This window comes from Xiphophorus hellerii, chromosome 15 (assembly GCF_003331165.1).
Source record: "Xiphophorus hellerii strain 12219 chromosome 15, Xiphophorus_hellerii-4.1, whole genome shotgun sequence".
In the NCBI taxonomy this organism is placed as follows: Eukaryota; Metazoa; Chordata; class Actinopteri; order Cyprinodontiformes; family Poeciliidae; genus Xiphophorus; species Xiphophorus hellerii.
The window spans coordinates 11,916,208-11,943,992 of NC_045686.1; the positions used below are offsets into that span (position 1 = coordinate 11,916,208).

The 27,785-nt window shown below is 38.1% G+C and overlaps 1 protein-coding gene across 4 annotated transcripts in view; it reads left to right on the forward strand.

The window, feature by feature from the left end:
• stxbp5a (syntaxin binding protein 5a (tomosyn)) overlaps positions 1-27,038 on the forward strand; it is a 119,857-nt gene extending 92,819 nt beyond the window's left edge. The window contains exons 13-27 of one of the 4 annotated variants that reach the window (XM_032585086.1): positions 1,305-1,372; positions 3,700-3,740; positions 4,058-4,278; positions 6,883-7,058; positions 7,335-7,460; positions 7,868-8,019; positions 11,992-12,054; positions 13,673-13,726; positions 17,396-17,446; positions 18,784-19,065; positions 19,904-20,273; positions 21,762-21,927; positions 22,055-22,166; positions 22,266-22,486; positions 23,176-27,038. In XM_032585086.1, the coding sequence (XP_032440977.1) occupies positions 1,305-1,372; positions 3,700-3,740; positions 4,058-4,278; positions 6,883-7,058; positions 7,335-7,460; positions 7,868-8,019; positions 11,992-12,054; positions 13,673-13,726; positions 17,396-17,446; positions 18,784-19,065; positions 19,904-20,273; positions 21,762-21,927; positions 22,055-22,166; positions 22,266-22,486; positions 23,176-23,217 (2,145 nt within the window). In that variant the 3' untranslated portion in view covers positions 23,218-27,038. The remainder of the gene's footprint in view (positions 1-1,304; positions 1,373-3,699; positions 3,741-4,057; positions 4,279-6,882; positions 7,059-7,334; positions 7,461-7,867; positions 8,020-11,991; positions 12,055-13,672; positions 13,727-17,395; positions 17,447-18,783; positions 19,066-19,903; positions 20,274-21,761; positions 21,928-22,054; positions 22,167-22,265; positions 22,487-23,175) is intronic. The other 3 variants (XM_032585088.1, XM_032585087.1, XM_032585089.1) reach the window with 3 other exon arrangements.
• Positions 27,039-27,785: the final 747 nt, after the last annotated feature.

Sequence of the window (27,785 nt, forward strand, 5' to 3'; positions counted from 1 at the left end):
TTTGTTCAATATCAAAGAGAAGAAGGAAAAACGTAACTGTAAAAGCCTCCTCAGAGAAGGAAAATAAATCACAGAGATCCTGTGGGCAACACATCTGCAGGACATGCATTTTCATTCTCGGTATGATCAGTACGTTTATATTGTATGAATCAGTAAAGCAGCATTTACAGTGACTTTAAGACACTTATCCCTTTTATATTTGCTTATACATACAGTATACTTTCTTTTTTTGTCACACTTTACTGTTTCAGATCATGAGACATATTTTACTAGGAGTCAAAGAAAACCTGAGTAAATACAAAAAAAATTAATTAAGGATTTGATATATTTAGAGAAAAATAATTGAACCAGAATGAACAGAATAATTTGTTTTATCAAGTTTTCCAATTACAATTTTTATACTGTGTCTAGTTGTAATCAGCAAGTATTGAAAAAATGTACCTATTTAAGTCGCTCAGTTAATATTTTAGACTCATAGATGTAGCAGTTTAGACTTTATTTCAAACCAGAGAGTTATAAAATGCTGATTTTAATTTTTACCCTTTATACCTTACTGACTCATAATATACGAATTATGTATGTAAATTATTTTTTAAGAAACGCCCTCTAACCTTTATGCCATACTCCAAAAACAATAAAGTTGCAAGGATAAAGGGCAGTTTTATGTAACTACAAATTGAACTCCAACAAAATCTCAACAATTTAATTATAACTAGTAGTAATATTAATTAATGTCGTCATAAAGCAAGATATGCGTAAATCTACTACTGCTCAGCAATTCTAGTTTTCTTTCTGCACACCTCCAGTCTCCTCTCATTCTCTTCTTCCTTTCTTATATCATACCAGACAGACCCCCCTCCTGCTCTTTCAGCCATTATGTATGCTTATGTTCTTTTCCTTGTCGCCTTGTTCGGCTTTCTGTTCGAAATGTCAGAATGCACTGACCTGAACTGGCAGCCTACCCTCTTCTTCATTTTTTTTTCTGCTGAAGAAAAGCTTCACTGAGCTGCAGGGGGGCCTTCTCATATGAAGATCACTATGAGTCATACTGGTGACCTTTGTATGTGTGGAAGACTTGAGAGCCTGACCCCCCACTGACACACACACAATCTCTCACAGAGGTGTATAATGTGTTATTGCAAGGCACACTGTGAGAGATGCCGAAAGACTCGCTGCGTGTTACCATCTGTAAATTCACACATGGAGACGTTCATCATGACATCTCTGTGCAGAAGTGGCGTGTACAGCGACAGCTGTTCATTGACATACCTGTTAACTAATGTGTGTGTCCTCTCTTCATCAAGGAGTGGCCTATTAGTGGTGGAAACTGGGGACAGGGCACACAGAGCTACTCCGAGATCATCATCACCGGGTAAGATGAAAAGCACTGTCACTGACGAGATGCTGCGATTATTGTCCACCTTAACTGCACTCTTTAGGTCAACTCAGTAAGAACGATTTTTACATTTTCCTTTGCAGCGGCCTCCTAAGTTAGATTTTTTTTTTTATGCGTTCAGCAGAAGCAGGGTTTTCTAACAGATCAGTCACACTGCACAGGTGACACTAAGAACTCTTCTCTTATTCCTTTCTGTTCACCTCTATGACTGGCTGGATAAATGAATGAAAATCAATGAATCAAACCACATTAACATTTGTGAAATTGAAAGGTTCTTGGTCAGTATAAAGAAATAATACACTGCCTGGCCAAAAAAAAAGTCGCCACCTGGATTTAACTAAGCAAATAGGTACAAGCCTCCTATTGGATAAGTACTGCATAGGCGATTATCTTTCAGCTGGCAACAAGTTATTTAACCCCAGCTGATGCAATGAGTAACTCCTCATTTCTTAAACAACCATGGCAAAAGACACATCCTGTGGACGTGGAAAAGACGTTAGTCTGTTTAAGAAGGGTCAAATCATTGGCATGCATCAAGCAGAGAAAACATCTAAGGAGATTGCAGAAACTACTAGAATTGGGTTAAGAACTGTCCAACGCATCATTAAAAACTGGAAGGATGGTGGGGAACCATCGTTGTCCAGGAAGAAATGTGGTCGGAAAAAAATCCTGAATGATCGTGATCGGCGATTACTTAAACGTTTGGTCAAATCAAATCGAAGAAAAACAACAGCAGAACTCAGGAGTATGTGTAATTGTGAACGCAAAAGCATTTCCACACGCACAATGCGAAGGGAACTCAAGGGGTTGGGATTGAACAGCTGTGTAGCCATAAGAAAACCTCTAATCAGTAAGGCTAACCAGAAAAAAAGGCTTCAGTTTGCTAGGGAGCATAAAGATTGGACTCTGGAGGAATGGAAGAGGGTCATGTGGTCTGATGAGTCCAGATTTACCCTGTTCCAGAGTGATGGGCGCATCAGGGTAAGAAGAGAGGCAGGTGAAGTGATGCACCCATCATGCCTAGTGCCTACTGTACAAGCCTATGGGGGCAGTGCTATGATCTGGGGTTGCTGCAGTTGGTCAGGTCTAGGTTCAGCAACATTGTGTGCCCAAAGAATGAGGTCAGCTGACTACCGGCAGCTGACCGGTAGTCTTGATGGACCAGGTTATTCCATCAATGGATTTTGTCTTCCCAAATGGAACGGGCATATTCCAAGATGACAATGCCAGGATTCATCGGGCTCACATTGTGAAAGAGTGGTTCAGGGAGCATGAGACATCTTTTTCACACATGGATTGGCCACCACAGAGTCCAGACCTTAACCCCATTGAGAATCTTTGGGATGTGCTGGAGAAGGCTTTGTGCAGTGGTCAGACTCTCCCATCATCAATACAAGATCTTGGTGAAAGATTAATGCAACACTGGATGGAAATAAATCTTGTGACACTGCAGAAGCTTATTGAAACAATGCCACAGCGAATGCGGGCTGTAATCAAAGCTAAAGGCGGTCCAACAAAATATTAGAGTGTGACCATTTTTTGGTGGCAACTTTTTTTTTGGCCAGGCAGTGTAGTATGCAGTGAAAAGAAAAAAATAATAATATGCCATGAACCTTTTTACATATTTTCATCAAATTTAATCTCATAGTACATATGTACAGTGACAAACAATAAATTCTTATTTCTATTTTCATTACAACCTTAAATCTCAAACAGGACAGAATTGTGGGGCAGAATGCTTATTTTTATTACTTTTTTCCTTTCTTTCATTCCAGCATAAAGCTTCTAAAGTATTGCCTCATATTCACAATGGGATTTTTGGTTGGTCTGGATTTGACCATTCTGACATACAGTGATCTAGTCATTCCATTGTTGGTCTGGCCAGATGTTTAGTTGTCTTGTGGAAAGATGAGCCTCCCGCCGCTCGCTCTCTTTTGCAACAGGTTTCGTTCAGGGACTACCCTGCATTTAGCTCCAACAGTAAACTCAACTGCAAAAAACATCCATGTTCCTGTTTTACAAAAAGCAACCCTCACAACATAAGGCTGCCAGCATCATGTTTTAAAATAGGAAAAAAATGCTTAGGATGATATGCCACATTATTTTTCCACCACACATGTTATTCTGTATGTAGGCCAAAAGGTTTGGTTTCAGCCTCATCTCACCAGATCCCTTTCTTACAGATTTTGGCCCTGTCTCCTATCAATTTGTGGCAAACGTCTAGCTAGAGTTTTTGTGATTGTCAGTATTGACTTTCTTCCTGTTATTTTTCCACAAAATGTCTTTTTTTTTTTTTATTCCAGTCATGCTGATGGAACAGTGAAGTTCTGGGATGCCTCTGCAAGTACGTCATTCCCACTGTTAATCTGAGCATCCTGCTTTCTGTTTATTTTTTAGAATATCATTTTGTTAAAATAGAACTTTTTCCGAACTTTGAGTCAAAGAGGTAGATTTTTGTACAAATGTACAAAATTTTGGTACATTTGAGCCAAAATGTACCAAAATTTTGTTTTGGTACATTGGATGTTGAGAGAACATCTAAGATATTCGATGTTAGAGATTATTTTTGGTTTGTTCTCACAGAATTGGATATAGTGAATAAAGCCCTCGTTCAGTTCTGACACTGCAACTTATAAGTTTTTTTTCTTGGCTCCTTTTCAGTAATGCTCCAGGTGCTCTATAAGCTAAAAACGGCAAAGGTTTTTGACAGGAACCGATCTAAGGAAGACAAGGGCAGCATTGAGGTGTCGGACGAAGATCCCTTTGCCATTCAGATTATGGCCTGGTGCCCTGAGAGCAGGATGCTCTGTGTGGCCGGAGTGTCAGCCAATGTTATCATCTACCGCTTCAGCAAGCTCGAAGTAACTACTGAGGTGGTGCAGGTGGGTTCCAGTTGTTGCCTTTATTTTAAATGTTGCTTTCTGCTTTTCAAAAAGTCAGTTGCAGCAGTGCAAGCACGCAGACACAACAGAGTTCCTACACAGTCTGAAAAAGAATTGGATTATCAGTTCCATTATTTCCATGTCTTCCTTCTTTCTTTCCTTCTCCCACTTTTTGTTTTGTCAAGATCAATATTTAAATCCTTCTCATCATAGATATGTTTGTCATAAATTCATGCAGAACTTGAGTCTTCTATATTTGGAAATGCACATAAATGACAAAAAGGTCTGCAAAGCTGAGTCTTGAAAAGTTTTGATTTTCTGGAGAAAAAACCCCCCCGAAAACCTGTGTTCAGGAAAACAAGGTAATTGAAACAATCTCCATCACCAAACACAACCCTTGTTTTCTTGTGATTTGCTTTCGACACTCAGTCCCTGTCCCGATTTAAGACGCTTAGGCATATAAACAATACACACACACACACTCAGAGGCAGTAAGGTTGCCATGCCAACAGACAGCAGTGAAGCAAGCAAAGCTAAACCAACGTTATAATCTTCTTTGATAGCAACCTAAGTGTTAATGGCAGTGCAGTGGGAGTCTGTGTTTAGCTGAATAAAAACAAATGCAGTTAAATCTATTCTCTGTGCTGTTGCTGCACCTGGCTCTTTTCAATCACAGTGTGTGGGCAGTGCTGTGATGCATCTCACTGATGCCCTCTTTTTTTTTAAGTTCAGAACTGTTTGTCATAAATATTTAAAACCCTCAAAAAGCATTCATGAATTTAAAGAGCCTGATCAAACTTACACACTCTTCTCCCACCTCACAAATGCTGCAGTGTGGAATCAGGGCTAGATATGAGGATATAGCTGGAAAAGTGTTTTTTTTGTTTTGTTTTGTTTGTTTGTTTTTTCTGCATAAGGCCAAACTTCTATACAACCTTGTAGGAGTGAAGAAGAGAGCAGAGAGAGGGAGAGAATCTGAAGAAGGGCACTGATCACTCTAAACTCCCACATGTCAATGGGGCTAATGAGGCTGACAGAATGCCAAGGAGAAAAGCTTATCGGCATTGTGTTTGAGCTCAGGAGCTGTGTGTATCTTTGCGAAGGCGGAGGTTGCAAAGGGGTAGCCTGGAGTGGGACTTGGAAGGAATAAAGTATTTCAGTATTAGAGGACCTCTTTGACTTTCAGTCTGCCCACACACATGCAGACCCATCACTGACAAATCCATTTGATCAGAGGCTACTGTCTGAATGCATGCAGATGTCATTCATCATCACATTATCCTGTTGCTGGATATTGTTGGATTGTTGGCAACAGTAATTGGTGCTGCCATACAAAGCCATGTGTGAATGTCTCCACATTTTGTCACATTTACACTTTATTTTAATTTTATATGAAAGTGCAACTCATAGTAGCCCTTAATTTTGCAGTTGAAGGAAAATGAAATTTTAATAAATTTGCAAATTAAATTGATAGTAGAAAAAGTAAAACAAAAAAAACAACTTCTGACAAAAGTGGAAAATTACCTATAGCTATAAAATCTGTGCAGCATATCAGCTGCATTTGCTGTACAATGTATCATCCCCACTAAAATAAAATTCTGTTTATATTTCTGAAAAGCTTGCATTGGTCTTCGGCCTTCTGAAGTGTTTATGATGTAGAACCAACTTGAGCTGCAATTTTAGCTCTGGCACCTTCACAGTCTAAGCCATGCCTAAAATTGTTGCCAATTCTTCTTTGCAAAATAGCTCAAGCTCAGTCATTGTGGATGGGCAGAACCTGTAAACAACAGTTTTCAAACCTTGCCATAGAACCTCAATTGGATTTAGGTCTGAACTTTGACTGGGCCATTCTTACCCATCAATTTTTCACCACACCTAGCATTGCAGGTGCTGTCAGTCAGTTATGATGTTATCTGACTAGAGCATTTCCTTTATGTTTGCCTTTTCACACTCTAAAATAGCTTGTGGCAAACAATAGGACTTCTTATGGCTTCCTTTCTAGACTGGTTTACCTCGTCCAGGGCCTTTATAAGGGGCATATTTTCAGTGTATGACCAATAAATAGTCCCGTTGACAGATTATCTCCCACCTGAGCTGTGGATTTCTGCAGCTCCTTCAGAGTTATGAAGGGCCTCTTGGCTGTTTCTCTGACTAAAGCTTCCCCTGCCCTGTTACTTTAGATGAGCATTCATGTTTTAGTAGCTTTAAAGATGTGCTCTGACCTGCCAGCCATGTTTATTGATCTATTAAAGACCAATAAATGCATCTGCAGTTAAGTTAGCAATTTTATGAAGTCTTACTTTTATACAGAGATTAAATAACACATAATCTTTGGGGGATCCAAGTATACAGAGCTCTGTTTATAATGTGTCAAAGTGAGAAAAGGTTGCTGTGTATGTATAATTTTGCAAGACACAGTATAAATGTGGTATCTACAGTACCAGAAAACACTTTATATGTTAATCTGTACATTTCAAAACCCCCATCATAAAAAAAGAATAAAATTTGACAGAAAATAAAATTGAAAATGCATAGGAACCCTGAGATTTGCTAATATATTCTCATTTCTGCTGTCATTCTGTGCACATCTGTGTGTGTTTGCAGTTACTAGAGGTGCGAATGCAGTACGAGCTGAACGAAACAGAGTCTCCAGATGGTGGAGGTGGCGAACAAACATCGGCACATCCCACCCCTGGTGCCTCCCCTCAGACCAGCGGCCCACCTTCACACCCTTCTACCAGCAGCAACAACTCTGACGGAGGCAACATACCCTGCCTAAAGTACGAGACAGACGTGCACAGAAAAGGGCTCACATGAAAGAAGTAGGAGCACTTGCATACACATGAACACACATAAGTCTTGCTTTCAGCCTCAAGCACAGCTGCACAGAGTTATTCAGAGGCTTCAAGCATTCTCAGCCACAAACCCCCATCTACCCCTCTCACACAGAGCTTCATCTGCTACACATATCCAGCTGCACCACTTGTACTTCTCTTGTTTTTGTGCTCTTCTTTTGCCTTTTTCTCATTCCTTTTTTTTTTCTGTCTCTTCTACAGAGTGCGAAGTTCTCCTTTGAAGCAGTCTCCAGGCTACCAGGTGGATTTGGTGGTCCAGTCAGTGTGGGTGAGTGGAGAGCCTCCTCAGCAGATCACAAGTCTGGCGATGAATTCCTCCTACGGCCTGTAAGTGGATACACAGAGAGTTTGTAAGAACACTGGGATCTGTTTCGTCTTTATCTAGAGGTTTCGTTTGATATTAGCAAACTTTCTATGCTATTATATTGCCTGATAAAACTAGTTGTATTTTTTTGTCCCTTTGCAACCTCAAACATTAGCCTTATTTTACAGGCATTTCATGTGACTGATCAACATAAAGTTGCGAACAACTGAAATGTATATGGAAAATGATGCAGTTTCTAACAATATTTATATGTTTTTTCTTCATAGAATCTTAAGTGTACTGTGCATTTTAACCCAGCTGATGAGTCGATAACTTTGTTTCTAATCTATGTGTTTTTATCCTTGTTTCTTAAATTTCTTGCCCTTGTGCTTCTTCCACTCCGTCCATCTTTGCTTCAATTGCTCCCTAGATTGGTGTTTGGCAATAGTAACGGCCTGACAGTGGTGGACTACATCCAGAAAACGGTAGTTCTCAATCTGGGAACGGTGGAGCTTTACGGATCCAATGATCCCTACCAGAGACAGCCTCGGTCGCCAAGAAAAACACGGCAGCCTTCGGGAGGTAAAGGACGAAGAAGACATGTGAAAGATGAAAAGTTTGGAAAAATTTCTGCAACCAGCCTAAATTAAGATTTTAGATCTTTAAAGAGAGGTTGTTGTTTTTTTTCCATGAGACGCTAAATGACTGGCACCACATGTAGAAATAGAACATTGCTCAAAAAATGAAGGGACACCTAAATAACACAATCTGTAAATAAAATCAAGCTGTCCAGTTAGAAATCAGCACTCGATGTGAAACAAGTTCACCTGCTGTTGTGTAAATGGAACAGACAACAGGTGGAGGCAATTAACAAGACAACTCCTATACAAGGAGTGGTTGTCAGGCTGTCTCATTCTTTCTGGCTGACATCTTGGTCATGTTTGCATGTTGCACAATCCACATCAAAGTGATGTGCTATAAAGCTTTGAAGTGTCTGTCAGTACAGTGTCCAAAGCATGGCAGAGGTACGGGGAGACAGGCCAGTGGACCAGGAAAGGGAGACATAGGAGGGCAACATCCCAGCAGCAGGACAGCTTCCTTTGTGCAAGTAGGAGCAGGAGGAGCTCTGCCAGGGCCCTGCAAAATGGTCTCCAGCAGACCACTATGTGCATGTTTTGCTTAAACTGTCAGAAACAGACTCCATAAGGGTGGCATGAAAGTCTGACGTCCACAAGGGGAGTCCTTGATTACAAGCCATTACCGAGCAGAGCCATTGGCATTTGCTAGAGAACACCAATATTGGCAGATTCATCACTGACACACTGTTTTCTTCACGGATGAGAGCAGGTTCACGCTGAGCACGTGACAGACGTGACAGAGTCTGGAGACGCCATGGAGAATCTTATTCTGCCTGCAACGTCCTCCAGCATGACCAGTTTGGCAGTGGGTCAGTAATGGTGTCGGGAGGCATTTCTTTGGAGGGCTGCACAGTCCTCCATGTGCTAGCCAGACATGCCCGGGCTACCATAAGGTACCGGGAGAAGATTCTTGTATTCATTGTGAGACCGTATGCTGGTGCAGTGGGCCCTCAGTTCCTGAAAATGCCAGGCCTCATGTGGCTCAAGTGTTTCAGCAGTCCCTGTAAGTTGAAGGTATTGATGCTTTGGTCTGCCCTGTACATTCCTCAGATCTGAATCAAATGGAGCACATCTTTTCTCATTCCATCCACCAACACCATATTGCAGCACAGACTGTCCAGGATCTGACCGATGCTTTAATCCAGATCAGGGAGGAGATCTGCCAAGGGAACATCTGTCACTTCATCAGGAACATGCCCATAAATTATAGGAAAGTCCTATAAGCACATGAAGGTCACACACAGCCCAATTCTGACTTATTTTGAGGAATTTCAACTTCAGGCCGATCCCAAACCACCATAGGATAATGATTTTATTTCACATTGATCAGTTTTGTTATTCCAAATGCATGTTCAAAGTATAATATAATAGAGATTTTCAACATTCTGTTCATTTCAATCTATGATGATATTTTAGGGTCCCCTTTATTTTTTGGGAAGTGCATGAAGGGTGTACCTGAAGCTTAAACAAAATGATGCATAAAACATAAGTGAAACCAAAATATGAGGCAGACTAATGGTCTTTTTTTAAATAAATGTCATGATAAAAATTATAGATTAAGGTAAAAATGATAATGCAATGACAAAATGACTATTAAAACAAATATTGAACAAACTCATACTGTAATAAAAAATAAATCTAAGCATGTAGAAATATTATTCTGTTCTTTTCAGCCTTTCACTGGTGGCTATATTAATACACAAAATCCCAAAGGAAATTAATTCAAATTTGCATTTTTTTTTTCTAAGATGACAGGTTTAGCTTGTCATTAAGCATGATGACTTGTTATTGCCTCGAAAGCTTCACCACTGGTGCTTAGTCCCTGATCTAATCTGTAAACTTATCTAAATATGAGACACGCATACACTGCATCCACGGTGGCTTGCTAAAAAAATAATTCCCAATCATTTTTTTCACATCGTTTCAAGTTACAGCCACAAATTTTATGTAGTAGAGATACTTAGGACTGTGGAGTGGGAAGGTTTGTCATTTGATGTGTACCTGTACCAGTTTTATACATCAAGACTAAAATATATGCCCATTCCTTTTAGCAGAATTACTCATTCAGTCAGATTTCATAAATGAGTTCTATGAACATTCATTTTCAAGTTTTACAAATAAACCCGAGTTGAATTTAGATGTGAATTTAACTAGGCCGTTCTGACACAGAAATATCCTTTGATCAAACCATTCCATTTTTTGTTTGTACGCTTATTATTGTTATCCTGCTAAACGGTGACTTTTGCAACCACAAAGAGGTTTTCATACACTATTGCAGTGTTTTTAGCTGCAATACTCTACCCCATGATGCTGAAAATGTAATGTTTCACATTGTTTACAGGGTGAAGTCCAGAGTTTGGTTTCTTCATACAGCATTTTGGTTATAAGCAAATTAGTTGTCAGCAAACCCTTCTTTCACATTTCCCGCTTCCTAGATATCTTGAAATACGAAAGGTTCCCTATTGCTTTCTTTCAGCATTTTTTTTCTTCCATCAAGGTCAGATTTGTTAAGTGCAAGACAAATGGTTGTTCTGTCAACAAATTCTTCATGTAAGCTGCGAGTCTCTTCAGCTCCTCTAGAGTTACCATGGCCCTCTTGACTGCTTCTCTGATTAATGCTCTCTTTGCCGAACCTGTAGTTATACGCAGACAGGCATGTCTTGGTAGACCTGCCATTCTCTTTCTGTTTTCGGCTGATGGATTGAATGATGTCCAGAGTTCTGTACAAAGTTTGAGATATTGTTTCATTATCTAACCCTGCTTTAAACCACTATTCAGGTCAAGGCTGAATCCTTGACCTGCCTGTTGTGTCTGCTGGTCTTTGTTATGCTGCTTTTTTTACTAATATTCTCTAACAACTCGCTGAGGTCTTCAGGGAATTGTTGTATTAATATTGACATTAAGTTATAATTAAGAGGACAGTTTTAATTAATTTTTTTTTTTTCATCTTTGAGGCTGCAGTGTATTTTTTAGTTAAAGGTATTAGAGTGACAGAGGGTCACTATATGAATAGCACATCTTTTAGATTTTTATTTGGTAGAAATCAAAACCATTCAATGCATCATTTTCTGGCTGTAACATGACAAAACAAGAAATGGGGCAAATGTTATGAGCACTTTTGCAGGTAAGTTGATGCTATCCAACTCTAGTGTGCTAGGCTTATACATGACAAAGCATTTTAACTCAGTTCTCACAACTCGACCTTTCCATTTTTGTTTATGGTCTCCACATTTCTGCTTCTGTACCTTTTCATTGCATGTTTTTACTCTCCCTGAGCTCCAAACTATCTGCAACACGTAACTGGATTCAGTGTCGACACACTGCCATCATGTGCTGAACAACAGCAGTGCGGATACATTGCCTAGTAGAAACCTAATTCCCATTTGTCTTATTAGCAAGTTTGCAAGGATTGCACACATGCTGAGTGATGACCTTATGATAATGATTCATCATCAATTGCTATTGAAAACAACTATCGAAAACTGGAAATATTGAATTTATTCATCCTCATTTTCACAATGTTGCAAAAATATGCTTGTATAAATACATCTGGAGTCACTATGGGCACCAGGCTGGTTCATGTCAAGGCTTGGTGAGCTTGTGTTGTATTCAGACGTCCAGCTGTGTTTGTGTGCCAAGAGGGAGTGCGGTCTGACTAGCTTTCTGCCTCATAGGACAATGTCACACATGCGCATGACTGCACACGGAAACATGTATGTGGCAAAAAGAGAAATAAACATTCAAACTGAATGGAAACAGCTCCATTCTTTTCAAAGCAGAAAACTACACGTCTATTTGTATGTTTTGCTTATTTTTATTGCATTTTTTGAGCTGACATTTATTGTTTACATTTTCAAAATAAAGATTTCACTCATTCAATTCAATGCCAATTTGTGTTTTATCTGCTCCGCTGTAGGCTTGTGTGACATTAACGAGTGTTCAGCCACGTCAGAGGACCGCTGCAAGTCTCCAACTTCAGGTAACCTGTCCTTCAGTGTGTCTGTTGAAGCAGGTTTGTCCAAACATCACAAGTCCAAATTGTGCATTATTTTATACAATGTAGACAGAGGCAACAGTTATTAAACATCAGTCTTTTTTGATGTTTTTCAGAAAATAATATTCTCAATTGTTGCTTATTAAAGCGGAACTTTATGGTGCACATTTTTGTTAAACCATATCATTGCTTTACTGTCAGTTTCACTCATCCTCAGCACAATTTTTTTAGTCCATACAATATATTCCCATTTCCACACATATTCATTAACCTCTTCTCAGAGTCCAATAGACAAAATTCTAATTTATTTAAAAGATCTCCATATTTTGTGGAAACTGTAAATCTTTGTAGCATATCTGAGCTTAGTGTGACTGTTGATAGATGCAAAGTGAATGCAGCTTTACATTTAACAATGTGTAAGAGAAACCTATTAATTTGCGTTATTTGTTTCAGTTAGAGAAATATAATTTTTGCAACACGTACCTGCGTAATGGCATAATTATGGAAAAAATAATAAAAGCGCTGTGATGCATTTAATTTGTTTTCAAGAATATCCAAATTAAGTCTCAAGTTAGATTTTATGTCAATATCCTTCAGTTTTGTCTGGGTTTACTACATCTATTCCTCCAAATGCATAAGCAGATTTTATAAGCTGTAACAAAATACAGATTTCTGTTTTGCAAAGATGCTCCTCTGTTTGCATTCACATAATCTACATTGCTGGTACCCTTGGAAAACAAAATGGCCCAGTTTCATCTCATTATGGGTAGCTTGGCATCTGTGCGATAAAATGATGAAATTTAAAGGTCAGATACAAATCACGTCTCTAAGTCTGCCTGCTGTTTCCAGGTGTGATTGTAGTTCCAACCCCCATGTCTGGTGCCATCAGACCCCACAGTACGATACATCGGTCTGCTATGCATAATTTATGGTGAAGAGAGAGATAAGGGGCTTTCCAGCATGAGTTATATGCTTTAAATAGTCATTTGGTCTAAGCCCAAGTTTTGTTTTGTTTTTATTTTCATAAATGTATCAGGGTTTTCTGGTGGGCTAAAAACATGGATTGCTTTTATTAAATTACAGTTATTCTCTAAATTGTTCAAAAAGAATTAAAAATTACATAAGTACACAACGTAAAGAAATTTAAACTTTATGTATACGTTTCCTTATTTTGTTTTTCACACAAATTTTTCACTTCTGCACAAGCCCATATGAAAAGCTGAAATTAAAGCTGCAGTTGGTAATTTATATAAAAATAATTTTTTTGGCATATTTATTATAACTCTTACTACGTCCTGACCACAGAACTTGAGACATATAATTTGTAAACAAATCAATCTTCTCTGGCTGTAATACCACAGTGGGGAGGCAGAGGAACTCTTTTTTTTTGTACAGACTATCTTTGTCATATTATACTCAACACAGTGACAGTTTTAGCAAATACATAAAAAAACATATTATTTATAAAAGATACTGCAACTGATATTCTAAAGAACTATTGAGTTAAAAATGATACTTTGCCCATTAGAACTAAACTGACTCAAGAAGTTGTTTCTAACTGTACATTTACTGTACTTTACTCCCCCTCCCCTTATCCCAAAAGTGTTGATGTCACACAGCAATCTTCAACAGTTCTACAATGGAGGTGGTAGAGGAGGTAAGACTGGCCCAAAGTTTCCATAAGAGGCTCTGTTGGCAGGACAAATATGGTCCCAATTTGGTACCTCTGTTTTGTTTTTTGTTTGTTTTCTTTTGTTTTTCTTTGTTGTGAATACACCTTCTCTGTCCTTGGTGTTTATAGTCAGCAAATACTACTTGGAATAAATAATTTAAGTGAAGGAAACAAAAAAAAGAAGAAATTTCAAAGTATGTCAAGGTTAGCTTCTGTTCCACTACCTTTTTGTTCTGTATGCATTTCAATATAAGTGGATGGCTTAATTTGTTTTTATACAACAAATTCTTTTGGTAACACTTTAATTGACAGGTTGTGAATAAGACTAAATAAACACGACAGTGTCATGTTTATGACACTGTCATGTAATACACTTGTAATACAAAGTTGACATTATTCAAAATGTCTTTGTTATGACAACTTGACATTAACCAAGAAATCATGATCTGACATAAATCTGTTATAAAAGTATTACTGATTAAACTTTAAAAATGATGTAGCTTTATGTTATTAAAGCTAAAGATTAATCAGTAAGACTTTTATAACAAATTTATGTCAGATCATAATTTTTTGGTTAATGTCAAGTTGTCATAACAAAGACATTTTGAATAATGTCAACTTTGTATTAAAAGTGACATGATTTACCGAATGACACTTTATGACAACAGTCATAAATATTCATGAAGACTTACTCATGTTCATGACAGCTGTTATGTCATTCTGTCACGACAGTCTTATTCACAACCCGTCAAATAAAGTATTACTATTCTTTTTTATATATTTAAATGCAAAAAATACATAACATTGAGAAAACTGAAAGTTCTTGGAGCAGAGGATGACCTAGAATGACGATGACATTGCAACTGCTTTGAGACAACTTAGTTGTATGATACACATCTTGCATGCTACTTGTATGTAGCACATGTGTCAGACTGTAAGTGTGTTTGCGTTTGCCGTCTGTCCTGATATGATTGTTTATAATATGGTATGAAACCCCAGAGCTCATCATTGTTCCAACTTTGTATTCATTTATCGCCAGTGTTTTGGTCAATGGTAAAAATAAAGTCTGCAACAACTGTAGTGTCACATTTGAGATGGCCCTAAACCTTATATTAAAGGATAGATCTACAGATCATTTCATTACCAAACTGTTTAGTATCTGCAATATTAAATTTAATAACTGAGCGTTTCAATCCGAGTTTTCTATGTGTTGCAGTGATGTTTGAATTAAGAGGGACTGGATTGACTGACATACCTCTCTGTCTGTGTGTGTGATGTGACCTGGTCTGCGCTGCTCTCAGACATTTCCAGAAAACGGTCAGCGTGGGAGGAATATGCCCAGAGCACTACTAATACAGGACATAGAAAATATTTGACATTTAAGCTAAAGTGCTAAGTTTTTAGGACAGAATAAAAACTTTGTAAGTTTTATGTACACTGGATTGACTGGAACTGCGTTAAAATATTTTGCGAGAATAACACTAGACACCTTCTGTCAAAACACAGGAAACACTGTAGTTTTAGTTCAGCAATTTGCTCCACTGGAAACATTGTCACCAGGAGATAGGCATGAGTTTATAGAAGATTGCAACTCTATTATGTCAGACTATTATATTTTTGTGTTAGTTGAAGCTAAAACTTAAAGAAATTGGCAGAAGACATCAGGAGTGAAGCCTGGGGCATAACTGACTCAACACAGGAAACTTCTTCCTTCCAAACTAACAGAGTGATAGCTTTTCTGGATTGTGTTGGTGGTGTTGCATGGTCGTTCTTCATCTTCTGGTTAATCCTGTTAAGAAACCAGTCTCTGTCATGCAAACTAGCTATGTGGCTTCATGCAGTTTTTCTTTGAGGGACAAGCGTTGTTCAGCCACACGAGATTGAGCAATAACAGGTCTGTATACCGCCTGTTGATACTACAGAGTGGATTGGTAAGTGAGGTACTTGGACAAGGTATGAATGAATCCTGGCATGGGGCTGAGAAGACCACTTGTCTACCTAAAAGTTAAAGTTATAGGCGAACCTGCAGATAGACCACTAAAACTGGGTTTAAGCCATCACGCCCCACCAGGACTGACTTGGGAACTGCAATCAGGTCTATGAGGAGTAATGTTGGTTACCTTCATGATGGGAGACCTCCACTTCCTGTCCTACTCCATGTTTAATCTAGGCCCTCATCACTGAGTAAGCATTCCTCTTGTGTCCTTTATGACTTCCGCTCCTAAGTGTACAGTCCCACCAGCTTTCCTGCGCTTGCACTGTTGGTGCACAACGCTCAAGTACTGGTAATTCACAATCCGGCAGCATAACTTGGAACTCCTGCAGTGCTGTGCTTCTGTCGCCCTTCATTTGCTGATCGTTACCAAACTCTAAAGCTGAATAAGTGTTTGTCTTACTTATGTTGAAGGTGTTATCAAATCATCATAGATGCCTTACCATCAGTTTAAGGCTGCAATGTAGAAACTCTGTTCCTGTCGAGAAAGATTTATACTAGAACAATCAAATTTTGTTGAGTGATGTACAATCTTGATAATAATTGGACCATACAATGCAGATGAAATTTAGTAAGGTTTTTTTTTTTTTTTTTTTTTTTTTAGTATATGCATGCAAAACATGTTGACATGTTAATGTTGTATCTAGTACAGATTGTGCAAATACTTATGTACATGCCTCTAAACTGTAACTAGGAAAAAAGCCATTTGCCAGTTTTAATTCTAAATAAAAAAACATTACGGTAAATTTTAATAAACTTAGTGACGTCACCTGATCACATTGTTTCAGAAGTATGGTGTGCCTTAAAATTCTATACAAATAGGCATAAATGAGATGATGCTTTATGATCCAGCATGGTAGCTCTAAAAGTGAAAGAATTAATTTAGTTTCTTTTATTTATAAAGGATCTTAAACATACACACATGCAACCTCATTTGTTCTTAGGGTAACGGTATAGATTTCACTTTCGCTGTTTTGGAATAGAGTCTGGTCATTTATTAAAGCACTAATGTTAACTACTGGCACATCTAAGCTTCATAACAATATGTAGAGAATGTTATATCTCAGTGAGTGAGTGACAAAACTGGTTTGTGCATCTTTTTCCTTCTTCTTTCTACTGCAGAGAGTGAAACAACTTCTAGCCTTTATTTACTGTCATTTGTTTTTCACTTCCACAAAAAGTTATGTTAAAAAATATTTAACTAGCTGTAAACCCACTCCAGTGAACTTGAATCACCTTTTTCCACTATCACTGTCTTCTTCCATTTCTGATGTTCTTTATTATTACTTCCTGGTTCTTGCTGCATGCTTCTTTGGCATGACAGTCCTGAATGGCCCTTGCAGTTTTGGTCTGTCTTACCACTCTTCTCTTTAGGTATTTGTACAACTACAGGTCCCCTGTTTTTGTGTTCTGTCACAGCATGCCTTCGAGATATAGGAGTTGCCTCTATGTTTTTACGTAGAACTTTTGTATGTAAAGCATTTTGGCTCCTCTTGTCAGTAAACCAATTCCCTGGAACATGTCGCAGCTTTTCTTTTTTTCTTTAGGTGTGTCTCGGCATTGTGCACAATTCTTGTCCAGTGCTGGATACTTGGCTTTGCATGGCACCGTGTCATAGCTTAGATGTGTGTTTGTAAAGAGGGATGTTCTCTTTTTTCCAGCAAAGATGTCACGGAAATTAAGCTTACCTACTGAGCTAAAGCCAGACTTGGGTAAGCCTTGACTTCGTGTCTCCAAACATTTTTTTTAAATATGATTTGCAGTATGATTTTATTGCTCTGACTGGACTCAGCCACATTCCATCAGTCCAGTGGAGTATATTTCTCTGGTTTTTAGTCTCAAAATTGGCAAGCTGTGCAGATGTTCTCCTGAGTTTGCATGTGTCAAAAGTAGCACTGATCTGGCCGTAATTAAAATGTATTGAGCAGAACCGAATTGTTGAATTATTATTATTTTATTTTTTTTAACTATATTGGGGTTTTCATAAAAGGTCAGTGGTGCTAACTGCTCACCCCTTCTCACTGCAGAGCTTTTTGTAACTTTTGCAGCTTTCTTTTTCTTCTGTGTTATTTGTGTATTTTCTTTTCTCTGTGTGATTGTTGTTTTGTTTTTTTTTTACATTAAAATGGTTTTCAGTTGGTAAAATGGAAATGTTTACTTCCAGGGACATTCAGCTGTTTGTCATGTTCAACACATTGTTTAGTTTCAGATCACTAGTTAACTTAAATAATTAAACTTCTGATTGGATATAAAATATCTTTGTGCCTGATATACAAAAGGAAAGAATATAAGACACCGAAATGTTTCTGAAAATTTTAAGTAAAAATAATCTTTTCCCAATCTAAAGCATATATGAGAAGCTTTTCAGTTAAGAATTTAAACGTCAACATTACCAATAGATATCTGCTTTTTCACTCATGTTTCATTTTATTGTGCGTATCCTTTGAACTTTGTCCACTATTTGCTCCATTACAAATTCAAATGTATTTCGTTGGGATTCCATGCGATTGACCGAGATAAAGGAGCACATACTGTAATTGTAAAGTTGAAGAAAAAACTATTTGAACAATTTGCTTTTGTAATTTATTTATTTACCTCTAAATTTAAAAATTGTGACTCTGCTTCACTCTCATACGTTTGTATAAAACATTAATGAACATATGGAACACACCAGACAAAATAAAGCTGAGATGAAGTGTAAATCACGGTTAAACACACAGCCAGTGTTTCAGTGGACTTTTTGGGATTAAAAGCATATTCAATTGTTATAATAGCCCTTGCAACACTCAGATAAATTTACGCTACAATTGTAAAAGAAACTTTAAAAAACATTTTTGAAAACCATATATCATTTCCTTGCACTTTACAGTAATACTTTGTGTCAGTCTGTCAGATTAAATCCCTATAAAATAAGTTGAGTTTGGGATTGCGATGTAACAAAATGTGGAAAAGGTTCAAGGAAAATGAATACTTTTGCAAGGCAATGTACAGATTAAGTTGGTGTTGCTGCGTTGCAGGTGCTTTACCTCTCTCTGTTTTCTCCGTACTGTCCTCCTGTCCGTGTGCCCACCGCGGGGTGCCAACCCATTAGACCACCGGGACAACTCTTTCAGCCGCTCCCGCTCCTCCAGCGTCACCAGCATCGACAAGGAAGCCCGAGAGGCCATCAGCTCGTTCCACTTCTGTGAGACTTTTGCCCGGAAGGGAGACTGCACTTTGACGCCCTGTCTATATGTCGGCACCTCGCTGGGGACTGTACTAGTTCTGGCACTCACTTTGCCACCTGCAGGGGAGCAGCGGCAACTGCAGCCAATTATCATTTCGCCTACTGGTAAACTTCAAATAGTTTCTTATTGAATTTATTAAATTACATTAGAGTTAAACTGTAAGATAAACGGTACAAAAGACCAGCAGCAGAGATGCCGAGTGTGAAGCTTGAGAGACTATTTCTTTTCACAGTGTTAAGAAGGAAAGTTATTAGGTTAGCTTAAATTTTGGAAAAAGCATGGCTCTCCTTTCCTCCTGTTAGCCGGGTCTCGAGCGGATGTCGTCACGGCTGCAAGACAAGGCGAGGCACAATGACGTCACAGATCACAGAGTTTAATTCATACAAAGCACCGCATGAATGCGTTAACAGAGCTGCAGAGGTACAAAGATATACATTTTATACAGACAAAGGGAAAACAGACAACACGAAACACAGAAGACAGACAAAGGGCCCACGTGAAGAAAAGATGGAAAAAACTCCTGCTGGCTTGCTGACCTGTATTTTTAAATGTAAGAGGCATTTCCCTATTTAATATATGCAAAGTAGGCGTTCTGCTCTTCGACCAATTAGAACTCCCTCAGGCCCCCAGAGAAAGTTGGGACTCCCTGATTTATAGCAAAGGTGTCTGGTTTTTATCTAAGTAAAAAGACGGACCACTTCGTGGTCATCTCTTTCTGATACGGGCAGAGGCGCCAAAAAGTCTGTTCCCCCTATCGGAATGTAAATTTATTGCTCTGTGTGTGGGGGAGGCAAAAGGGCCCTGCTTGTTTAACTGTCTGCTATATCAGTTCCCACATGTTCAACAGAAAACTGTTCCAAATAAGAGTGTTGGCTATACCTTTACACATGTCATAAGATTAACTGCATTAAACACCAAAATAATCATTTTCCTTTACAACAGGTATGCTGGTACGGCTCAAGGGAAGCATCATGCGGATGGCTTTTCTGGACTCTGCTGGTTCCCTGGTACCTTCTGCATTTGAAACGTGGTGTGAGCCCAATGTCACAGCTGATGGTGAAGAAAGAGAGAAGATCCGAAAGCGGCGGCCCGTCTCCGTTTCACCTTCCATCTCACAGGAGCTCAATGAGAGCCAGTTTGCTGTGGTGTGCTCTGAGAAGCAGGCCAAGGTCATTTCACTTCCTTCCCAGACCTGCATCTACAAACACAGTATCACAGAGGCTTCTTTCATCTTACGGGCAGACGTCGTACAGATGAACCAGTCAGTGTGCGTGGCTTGTTTTTGTGCCAACGGCCACATAATGACCCTCAGGTAAGGAGTTCAACCAAGGATTGTTAATCAAACAATTAATTTAAACATTCTAAATGGATTTGACTTTTCTTTTCCAGTAAAAGTTTTTATCTTTCTTCAAATTAAACAACCTCTTAAATCCATTTAAATGTTATGCCAATTTTAGCATACTTTAGTGCCAAAATTGCAAAATAGTTGCAAATTGATTTTTAATTAACTGATTGTACAACAAATTGATTTCATTAGACACCATTAAATCTTTATCAACATATATAATTTGTAAGTCAATAACTTACAAATGTTATTGACTTACAAATAACATTTGTTATTGTTATTACTTTGGATAAAACTGGTAATTTGGAAAGACCAGACTGCAACTTTGCAGCCATGGAGCCTGAGCTCCACAGCATTCACAGATTGGACGAGGCATATGACCTCAGTTGTTTCCTGCTGTTGAGTTGTTACATCAAGTACTCAGATCCACACCGTTCCACAGGGCCAGCAGGTTTCTATTATCACAGCAAGGTGCTACTGAGCACCACACTGACCATAAACACTGACCTAAAAGGCAGGACAGACGATATAATTAGCTGAGGTGACATGAAGCCACCTATTTTATTGGTTTGTTAAAGTCTTACAATATACTCAAATATATATATATATATATATATATATATATATATATATATATATTTACTGTCTTAATATGTAACCCACACATCAGCTTTCAATAATTTTAGTTTTAGAAGTTTAATATGTATAACTTTAATTTATCAGTTTTTGATAACTTGCCTACTGTGAATAACAGATGGTACCACATTTTCTCCACTCAATTTTCAAACATCTTTGAATACAACACTTTGTGAATGGCCAGCTTTACTGGCATGCACATTTGTGGCGTTCCTCTCTTATGGAACATGTCATGGTATGATCTGTCTTGACTTACCAGGATGCACTTTTATTGTGCACATTGCGCAGACGATGTGCACCACATTCAACAAACCGTATCCTAAAGTGTTGTATCCAACGTTGTGGCTAATGAATTTGTCAAGGTTGGAAACTCTCCACTCAGACAGCAGGTGGATTTCTATGCAGCGTGTGACGGGTTGTAATTGAGGAGGGGTGTATCAGTGTGACGGTCGTTTTCATCAATCACGGTTCCCTGAAGTAACAGACAGAACAGCCGTCCATATGGGTGTCTGTGTGGACAAAGCGAGGACGTCCAGCTGTTTCTTTGTGTTTCTGTGTTTGTGTCATTATGTGCGTCTCCTCCAAATTGTCAGTGCATAAAGAATGCTCAGACATTCAGGGGATTTAAAGGTTTCAGGCAGTTACGAAACTCCTTTATCATGTTTAAATCATAAAATACTGGCTCTCACTAAGACAACCTAAGGAATGCAGACAACTGTTGCAGTTCTGAATGCTGAGGAAGCCTGGATACGGTGGGAACAATTATTAATAATCCATTTATTTCAAATAATTTCTATTGCTTCTGTGCCTCCTTTCTAGTGTGCCGGGACTGAGACCACTCATGGATGTAAACTACCTACCTTTGACAGACATGCGGATAGCCAGGACGTTCTGCTTCACAAACCTAGGCCAGGCCATGTACCTTTGCTCGCCTACTGAGATTCAGAGGATAACTTACAGTCAAGAAACCTGTGAAAATTTACAGGCAGGTTACTCGGTGTTGAACCAGCTCTTATGTTAGTTGTGTCTGCAAACTTTATAAAATGCAAAAAAAGAAAGATGTTATATACTTTTTAAAATAAATCCAACTTACAGAGCTTTTTATATTTTAGGAGATGCTGGGTGAACTTTTTACACCAGTAGAGACACCAGAGGCACCAAACAGAGGGTTTTTTAAAGGTCTCTTTGGAGGAGGAGCGCAATCGCTTGACAGAGAAGAACTATGTAAGCCAGAGTCGTCATAAAAATGTTCTCCTCTTAAATGTGTGCAATCAGACTCAACATAATCTTTTTCGTCTTCTGCCCTGTTCTTGCTTCACTAAGTTGGTGAGCTAGCGGCTGGGAAGGCATCTCGAAGTCTGGCCCAGCACATCCCCGGCCCAGGTGGCATCGAGGGGATGAAGGGAGCGGCTTCAGGTGTGGTCGGAGATCTGGCACGTGCTCGGATAGCGCTGGACGAAAGAGGCCAAAAACTGGGTGAACTGGAGGAGAGGACAGCTGCCATGATGGCCAGCGCAGATTCTTTTTCCAAACATGCCCATGATGTAAGAAAATGTGTTAAAAAATAATAATAATAATAAAAAAGATAACTTGTTGTGAAATCTCTCATAAAAACATGTAAAAAAAAATTCTTTAAAAGAACTTAGCATGTTGTTGTTTTTTTAGTGTGGCCAGAATTTGCTGATTTACTGATATAACTTAATAAATATAGAAACAAATTTGCTGTGGCACAATATGCACAAAAATTGTGAAAAACCAAATCAAAAACCAGAGTCCGGTTGCATTTTACATCTCACAACAGTGAACAGGTGCCTTATTTGAATGTGCAGTACATTTTCTAGGTTTGATGTGATGGATCAGATTTTATTTTAAAAAATTCTAAAACATGCTAATGTTCACTATTAAGACATGTTTTCTTAACTGATGAAACAGTTTGCTCTTTCTTCGTTGCTGTTCGTTTGGGAAAACTAAATTATTTAAAGCTAAAGCACTTAGCTTTAAGTTATTTATGCATTGTAGGAATTACTTCTCTTACAATGCATTTTTTGGTAAATGCTAATTTTATTCATTTGCCCACTAGAGGGCAGGATAGAGCCACGTATCATGACCTACGAATGTATGTGATTTGTGTACAAAGCATTTTTATTTTCTTTGGAAATTTGCATCCAACAGTTTGTATGTTGTTTTTCATTCACTGTATTTTCTCAGTTGGACATTTTTCTCCTCTCTCCAGATGATGCTGAAATGCAAAGACAAAAAATGGTACCAATTCTGACGGGCCACTGGCAAGGAGCAGAGCTCTGTGGTTACAACGATCTCACTGACCTTCCATCAGCTCATCTGGACTCACACTGACTCCCCCCGCCATCTGTCCATCGAGCCGTCCGTCTGAGCCTTCTTCACTGGAAACATTTGGGAGTTTTTTCCCTAGCACAATGTTGGATACTGTTCTGACCTCAGTGTGAAGGTGGAACTGAGGTAAAGAGGGGCAACCTCAGAGGAAAGTAATACATAAATGGTGAAATTTTTTTTATTTTGTTTTGGGGTTTTTTCTTTTTGTTCATGTTAAACCTCCCTTCCAAGGCCTCAGATTGGTCCATGCGCCTGAGGAGTCCTCATTCTCATTTTGCCAAACGTCCTTTTACTGTTGTCTCCTCTGTGTACCCTCTAGGCCAATATTCAGACCATCAGATAATGGCTGAAAGAAGACTTAATATTTAACCAAGTTACAATGAATTCATGTAAGAGAAAAGGAGTCTAAATAAATCGATATATCTATACATAGATCTAATAAATGTGCAATGCTGTATTCACTTGTAGACTTTTGTACTTTAGTGACAATTATGAAAGAATGGGATTTCTCATCAAGCCGATGGAAGAGAAGCGTGCAGAGTCTGCAACAATGTGGGCAGTCACAAAGATTAAAGCTACTCTCTGATGTATGCCGGGTATTTCCTCATCTTATTTGATCTCAAAACTCTCCTCTGTATCTTAGACTTTTAAACTGTTACAGAGTGCGTGTGCTTGTGTGCGTGAGGCAGTGTGTGTGTGTGTCATTTCTCTGTTTAATATTTCTTGGGGTTTTCTGCTCTGTATTATTCAAAAACTTATTTTTCTAAAGGTGTGAAAATGGTCACAAGACACAAAATTACTTTGTTCTTTCGAAAAGGGCTGGAATCTACGAGAAGAGCAAGGCTATCATTTCTTTATTTTTTTATATTGAATTGGATCTTAACATTTGACCCACTAGTCATCAGTCCAGAAAAGAAACACTATCAACTTCTGTCTATCTTTGATGTCACAAGCTTCTCCAATTATATATATAATTGCAGTGCTTCTTGGCAATAAACATCAGACAGCAGGTAAATGTTTTGTTTGTTTTTTTTTTCCCATCAAGGTACCACATTTTCTTCAGTAAAAATGCATTTGTGGGTTAAGCAGCATAATGGGAGATTTTGGATGCATCCCTGAGAGACAACCAATTTTATTCAAAACTTTGGAGAAACAAGACATATTAAGAACTGAACAATTCATTTATTTACCAAGCACCACTGTATTTTACATGCACTCCAGCTGTGCATGGAAGCACTGCAATCAGCCACAACAGCGTGATTGTGCATGCTGGCCACGAGCTCGGTCATTTACCTCTGTAGGACGACATTCCATTCTTTAACCAGCATTTCTCTCAGCCAGTTTGGTTGTGTTTAGTGAGATTTGAGTCAGCACAAAATGCTAGCCACTCCATCCTCTCATCCATTACCCTATTGCTCCAACAATATACATAGAGTTCCCTGCGTATATTTACACTATGACCCTACTATCCAAATGCTGCAGGAATATTTTGGACCTAGAATGATTATCCACATTAAGACTCCATTGCGCATGTTCTTGATAATGTATTAAGCACCTTATTGTCAGTACCGCGGTAACCAGACGCTCCCAACAAGAGCCAATATACTCAATTTTGCTGCTCCCCCACGACTGTATTTCCTTACAAATGTGGCACCATTCAGGAGAAGATAAACTACTGCTCACAGCATAAGCATTATCGCCATAAAGCTTTGCTACAATATGATTATATATATATATAGATATTTTAATAGGATAAAATTTGAAATCAAATTCAGATTATTTACATTGTCTTTGTAAGATAACTTTCTGTGTTTTCTATGTTTGTTTATTCACAAAGGAGACTTGAGTTCAATGTTGGAAACGTTCATCTTGATTATATTTTCTGAGTTCCAGCTTGTTTCTGGTGGTGTTTGCAGTAAGCCCCTCCAAGTGGTGTATCTCCGGTGTGTCAGGCATCTAACCTTTATTTGTATATAAGTAAATAGTTTGACAATCTTAGACCAACTAGAAAGTAAACATTAAGGTTGCACAAGAAACAAATGAGGAGACAGGCCATATTTTTTCTGACGCCAAAGAGTTTCTTTAGCTTGTCCATTGAGTTATTGTTTGGAACCAGCGGTCACCCAGACAGACATACATATTCACTTTTCAATAACTTAGAATATTATTGAAAAGTTTATTTATTTCAGTAATTTAAGTGAAAGAGAAACTCACATTCAATGTTCAGAGTGATATATTTTAAATAGTTTTTTCTGTTCATTTTTATGATCATGTCTCATTACTAAAAGTAACCAAAGTCCAGTTATTCTGTCTAGTCTCCCCAAAACTCTTGAACAAACTTTCCATAACAATCCAGTTATCCCTGTTGATTGTACATCTTTTTCAATCACACTTTTTCCTTCCACCCATTTTACCTTTAACATGTTTAAAGGCAGCCCTTGGTGAACAGACACTTTTAATAGCAACTACCTTTTCTGCCATTAGCTTCTTTAGCTAAAGCCAGAAAAGGTGGAGAGCATCGGAGACAGTCTACTGGATAACTGCCAAGTCAGCAGTCTTCCTTATGATTGTGTAGGACTTAACACAATATTTTTCTTTAAAATTGGCTTGTGCAGTATTCCATACTGCTGTTAAACCCATAATCACCGAAATGAACAGAAATAAACACTTGAAACATACCACACTATTTAATGAATTAATCTAAAAATAAAGAGTTTTGCTTTTTTAATTAAGCTACTAAAATAAATGAACTTCTTATAAAAGTGTTGTGATACATTACACGTTCATATATGAAGAGTGGACAAAGACACAGTTTAACTTGGGAGTTCTATCGCCATCGCCATTTGTTGTTGAAATTACGATCGAATGCCATTTATTCAAAAGTACAAAAAGTGATGTTTTATCTAAAGTTAAATGTTTCAGTGGACCAAGCTGTGAGTCAGTGATGCCGTTCCATTCAGTCCAGAGCCACAGCTCACCTCATACAATACGTATGGTGTTTCTAAATGTGTGAATGCGTGTTTGGATGTCTGTACGTCTGTGCCCATCTGAGTTACGTATTACTAATATTGTTTTCTGGTAGCTCATGTCCAAGTCCCTCCTTGTTAAAAAAAAAAAAAAAGTGAATCTGGTTGAGTGTCAGACTACAGTTAACAGAGCCGCCAACACAGAAAAAATGGAATGTGTCAGAGGATCAGCAGATGATGTCAAAATTCTGGTTTATTAAAACACATGTTTAGTCTGTATGCAAATAGCCTTCAATTTTCAGACAAAGCTGTTATGTATTACCAAGTTGTTCCACAGCTATGGTGGATGTCTGGTTTTCTGTGTTCAGTATGGAGTGTGGATGCTAGCAGAAAAAAAGGAAAAATAGCCTGTCTTTTTTTCTTCTATTTGTGTTTGTCTTTTTAATTTTGTTCCTGCCCAACGTCATGCTATTTATTTATTTTTATTATGTTTTTGACCTGCTTCTGTGTGGTTTGTTACAGTCTGCAGTATTCTTACCTGGTACAACCCACACACTCAAACAGTTCGAGGGACTCCTGTGTATTTCCATACACCGTCTTCTGTCCCGGATTCAAAACTCATTAGTGGGGTGCAGTATTTTTCTCATTGTAGCCAATTTTCTTGTACAGTTTTATGCAAATTTCACATGGATGTTATGACTTTATCTGCTGCCACAAAATTTAGAAATTCTGTAGATAGAGATTACTGTGCAATGGAAAATAAAAAGTGAGAAATGTATTTTCTGTCCTTTATATTTATTTTTTCTTTTAGTTTAGCTAGAAAGGAGAAATAGGATCAACTTCTGTGCCTTGCAAATATTTACCTTTAATGTAAGGCAATCTTTCATGGAAGTTTTACAGTGTTGCTTTATTACCTACTGTAGCTGCAGGAGAGTGCTGGCTCTGGAAAAATTGTTGTAGTTGTTGCATAATTTGGTTCACAAAAATCAACTGCAGTGTAATGGGCTGCACATAAACATTACTTTTAGCTATACAATTTTTTAAAATTCTTTTTCTTTTTTTAGTTAATTTGTTTTTAAAAATTCCTCAAAAGTTTTGAGTACTTTCTACTTCAAAATGAAGATAAGATAAAACTGCTTAAACGTGGAGCTTTTTGTTATTTTCCTGCTTCAAATTACAAAAATCATAGATATGCTGAACTTGAAGTAAAGCTGATGAACAGCTTTGCTTCCTACTGGTTTCTGCACAGCTTGTCTTAGCTTGTACTGCAGTACTCAGCTTGTTTTGCAGTCTGCTTTTTGATGTATTTTAATGGCCGGTCTTTGGACTTTACACTACATTTTCAGAAGTACTGTACTTACTGTACTTTGCAAGAGTACTTATTCCATTTGAACCTTTTTGCTTTGTGCCACTTTCAAAACAATACATTTTAATGGATATTACTTGGATTTTATGTGGTAAAATATAAATAACCCATAAATGGCAAGTAAAATCAATTTTTTTTGTTTTTTTATTAGTTCCATTG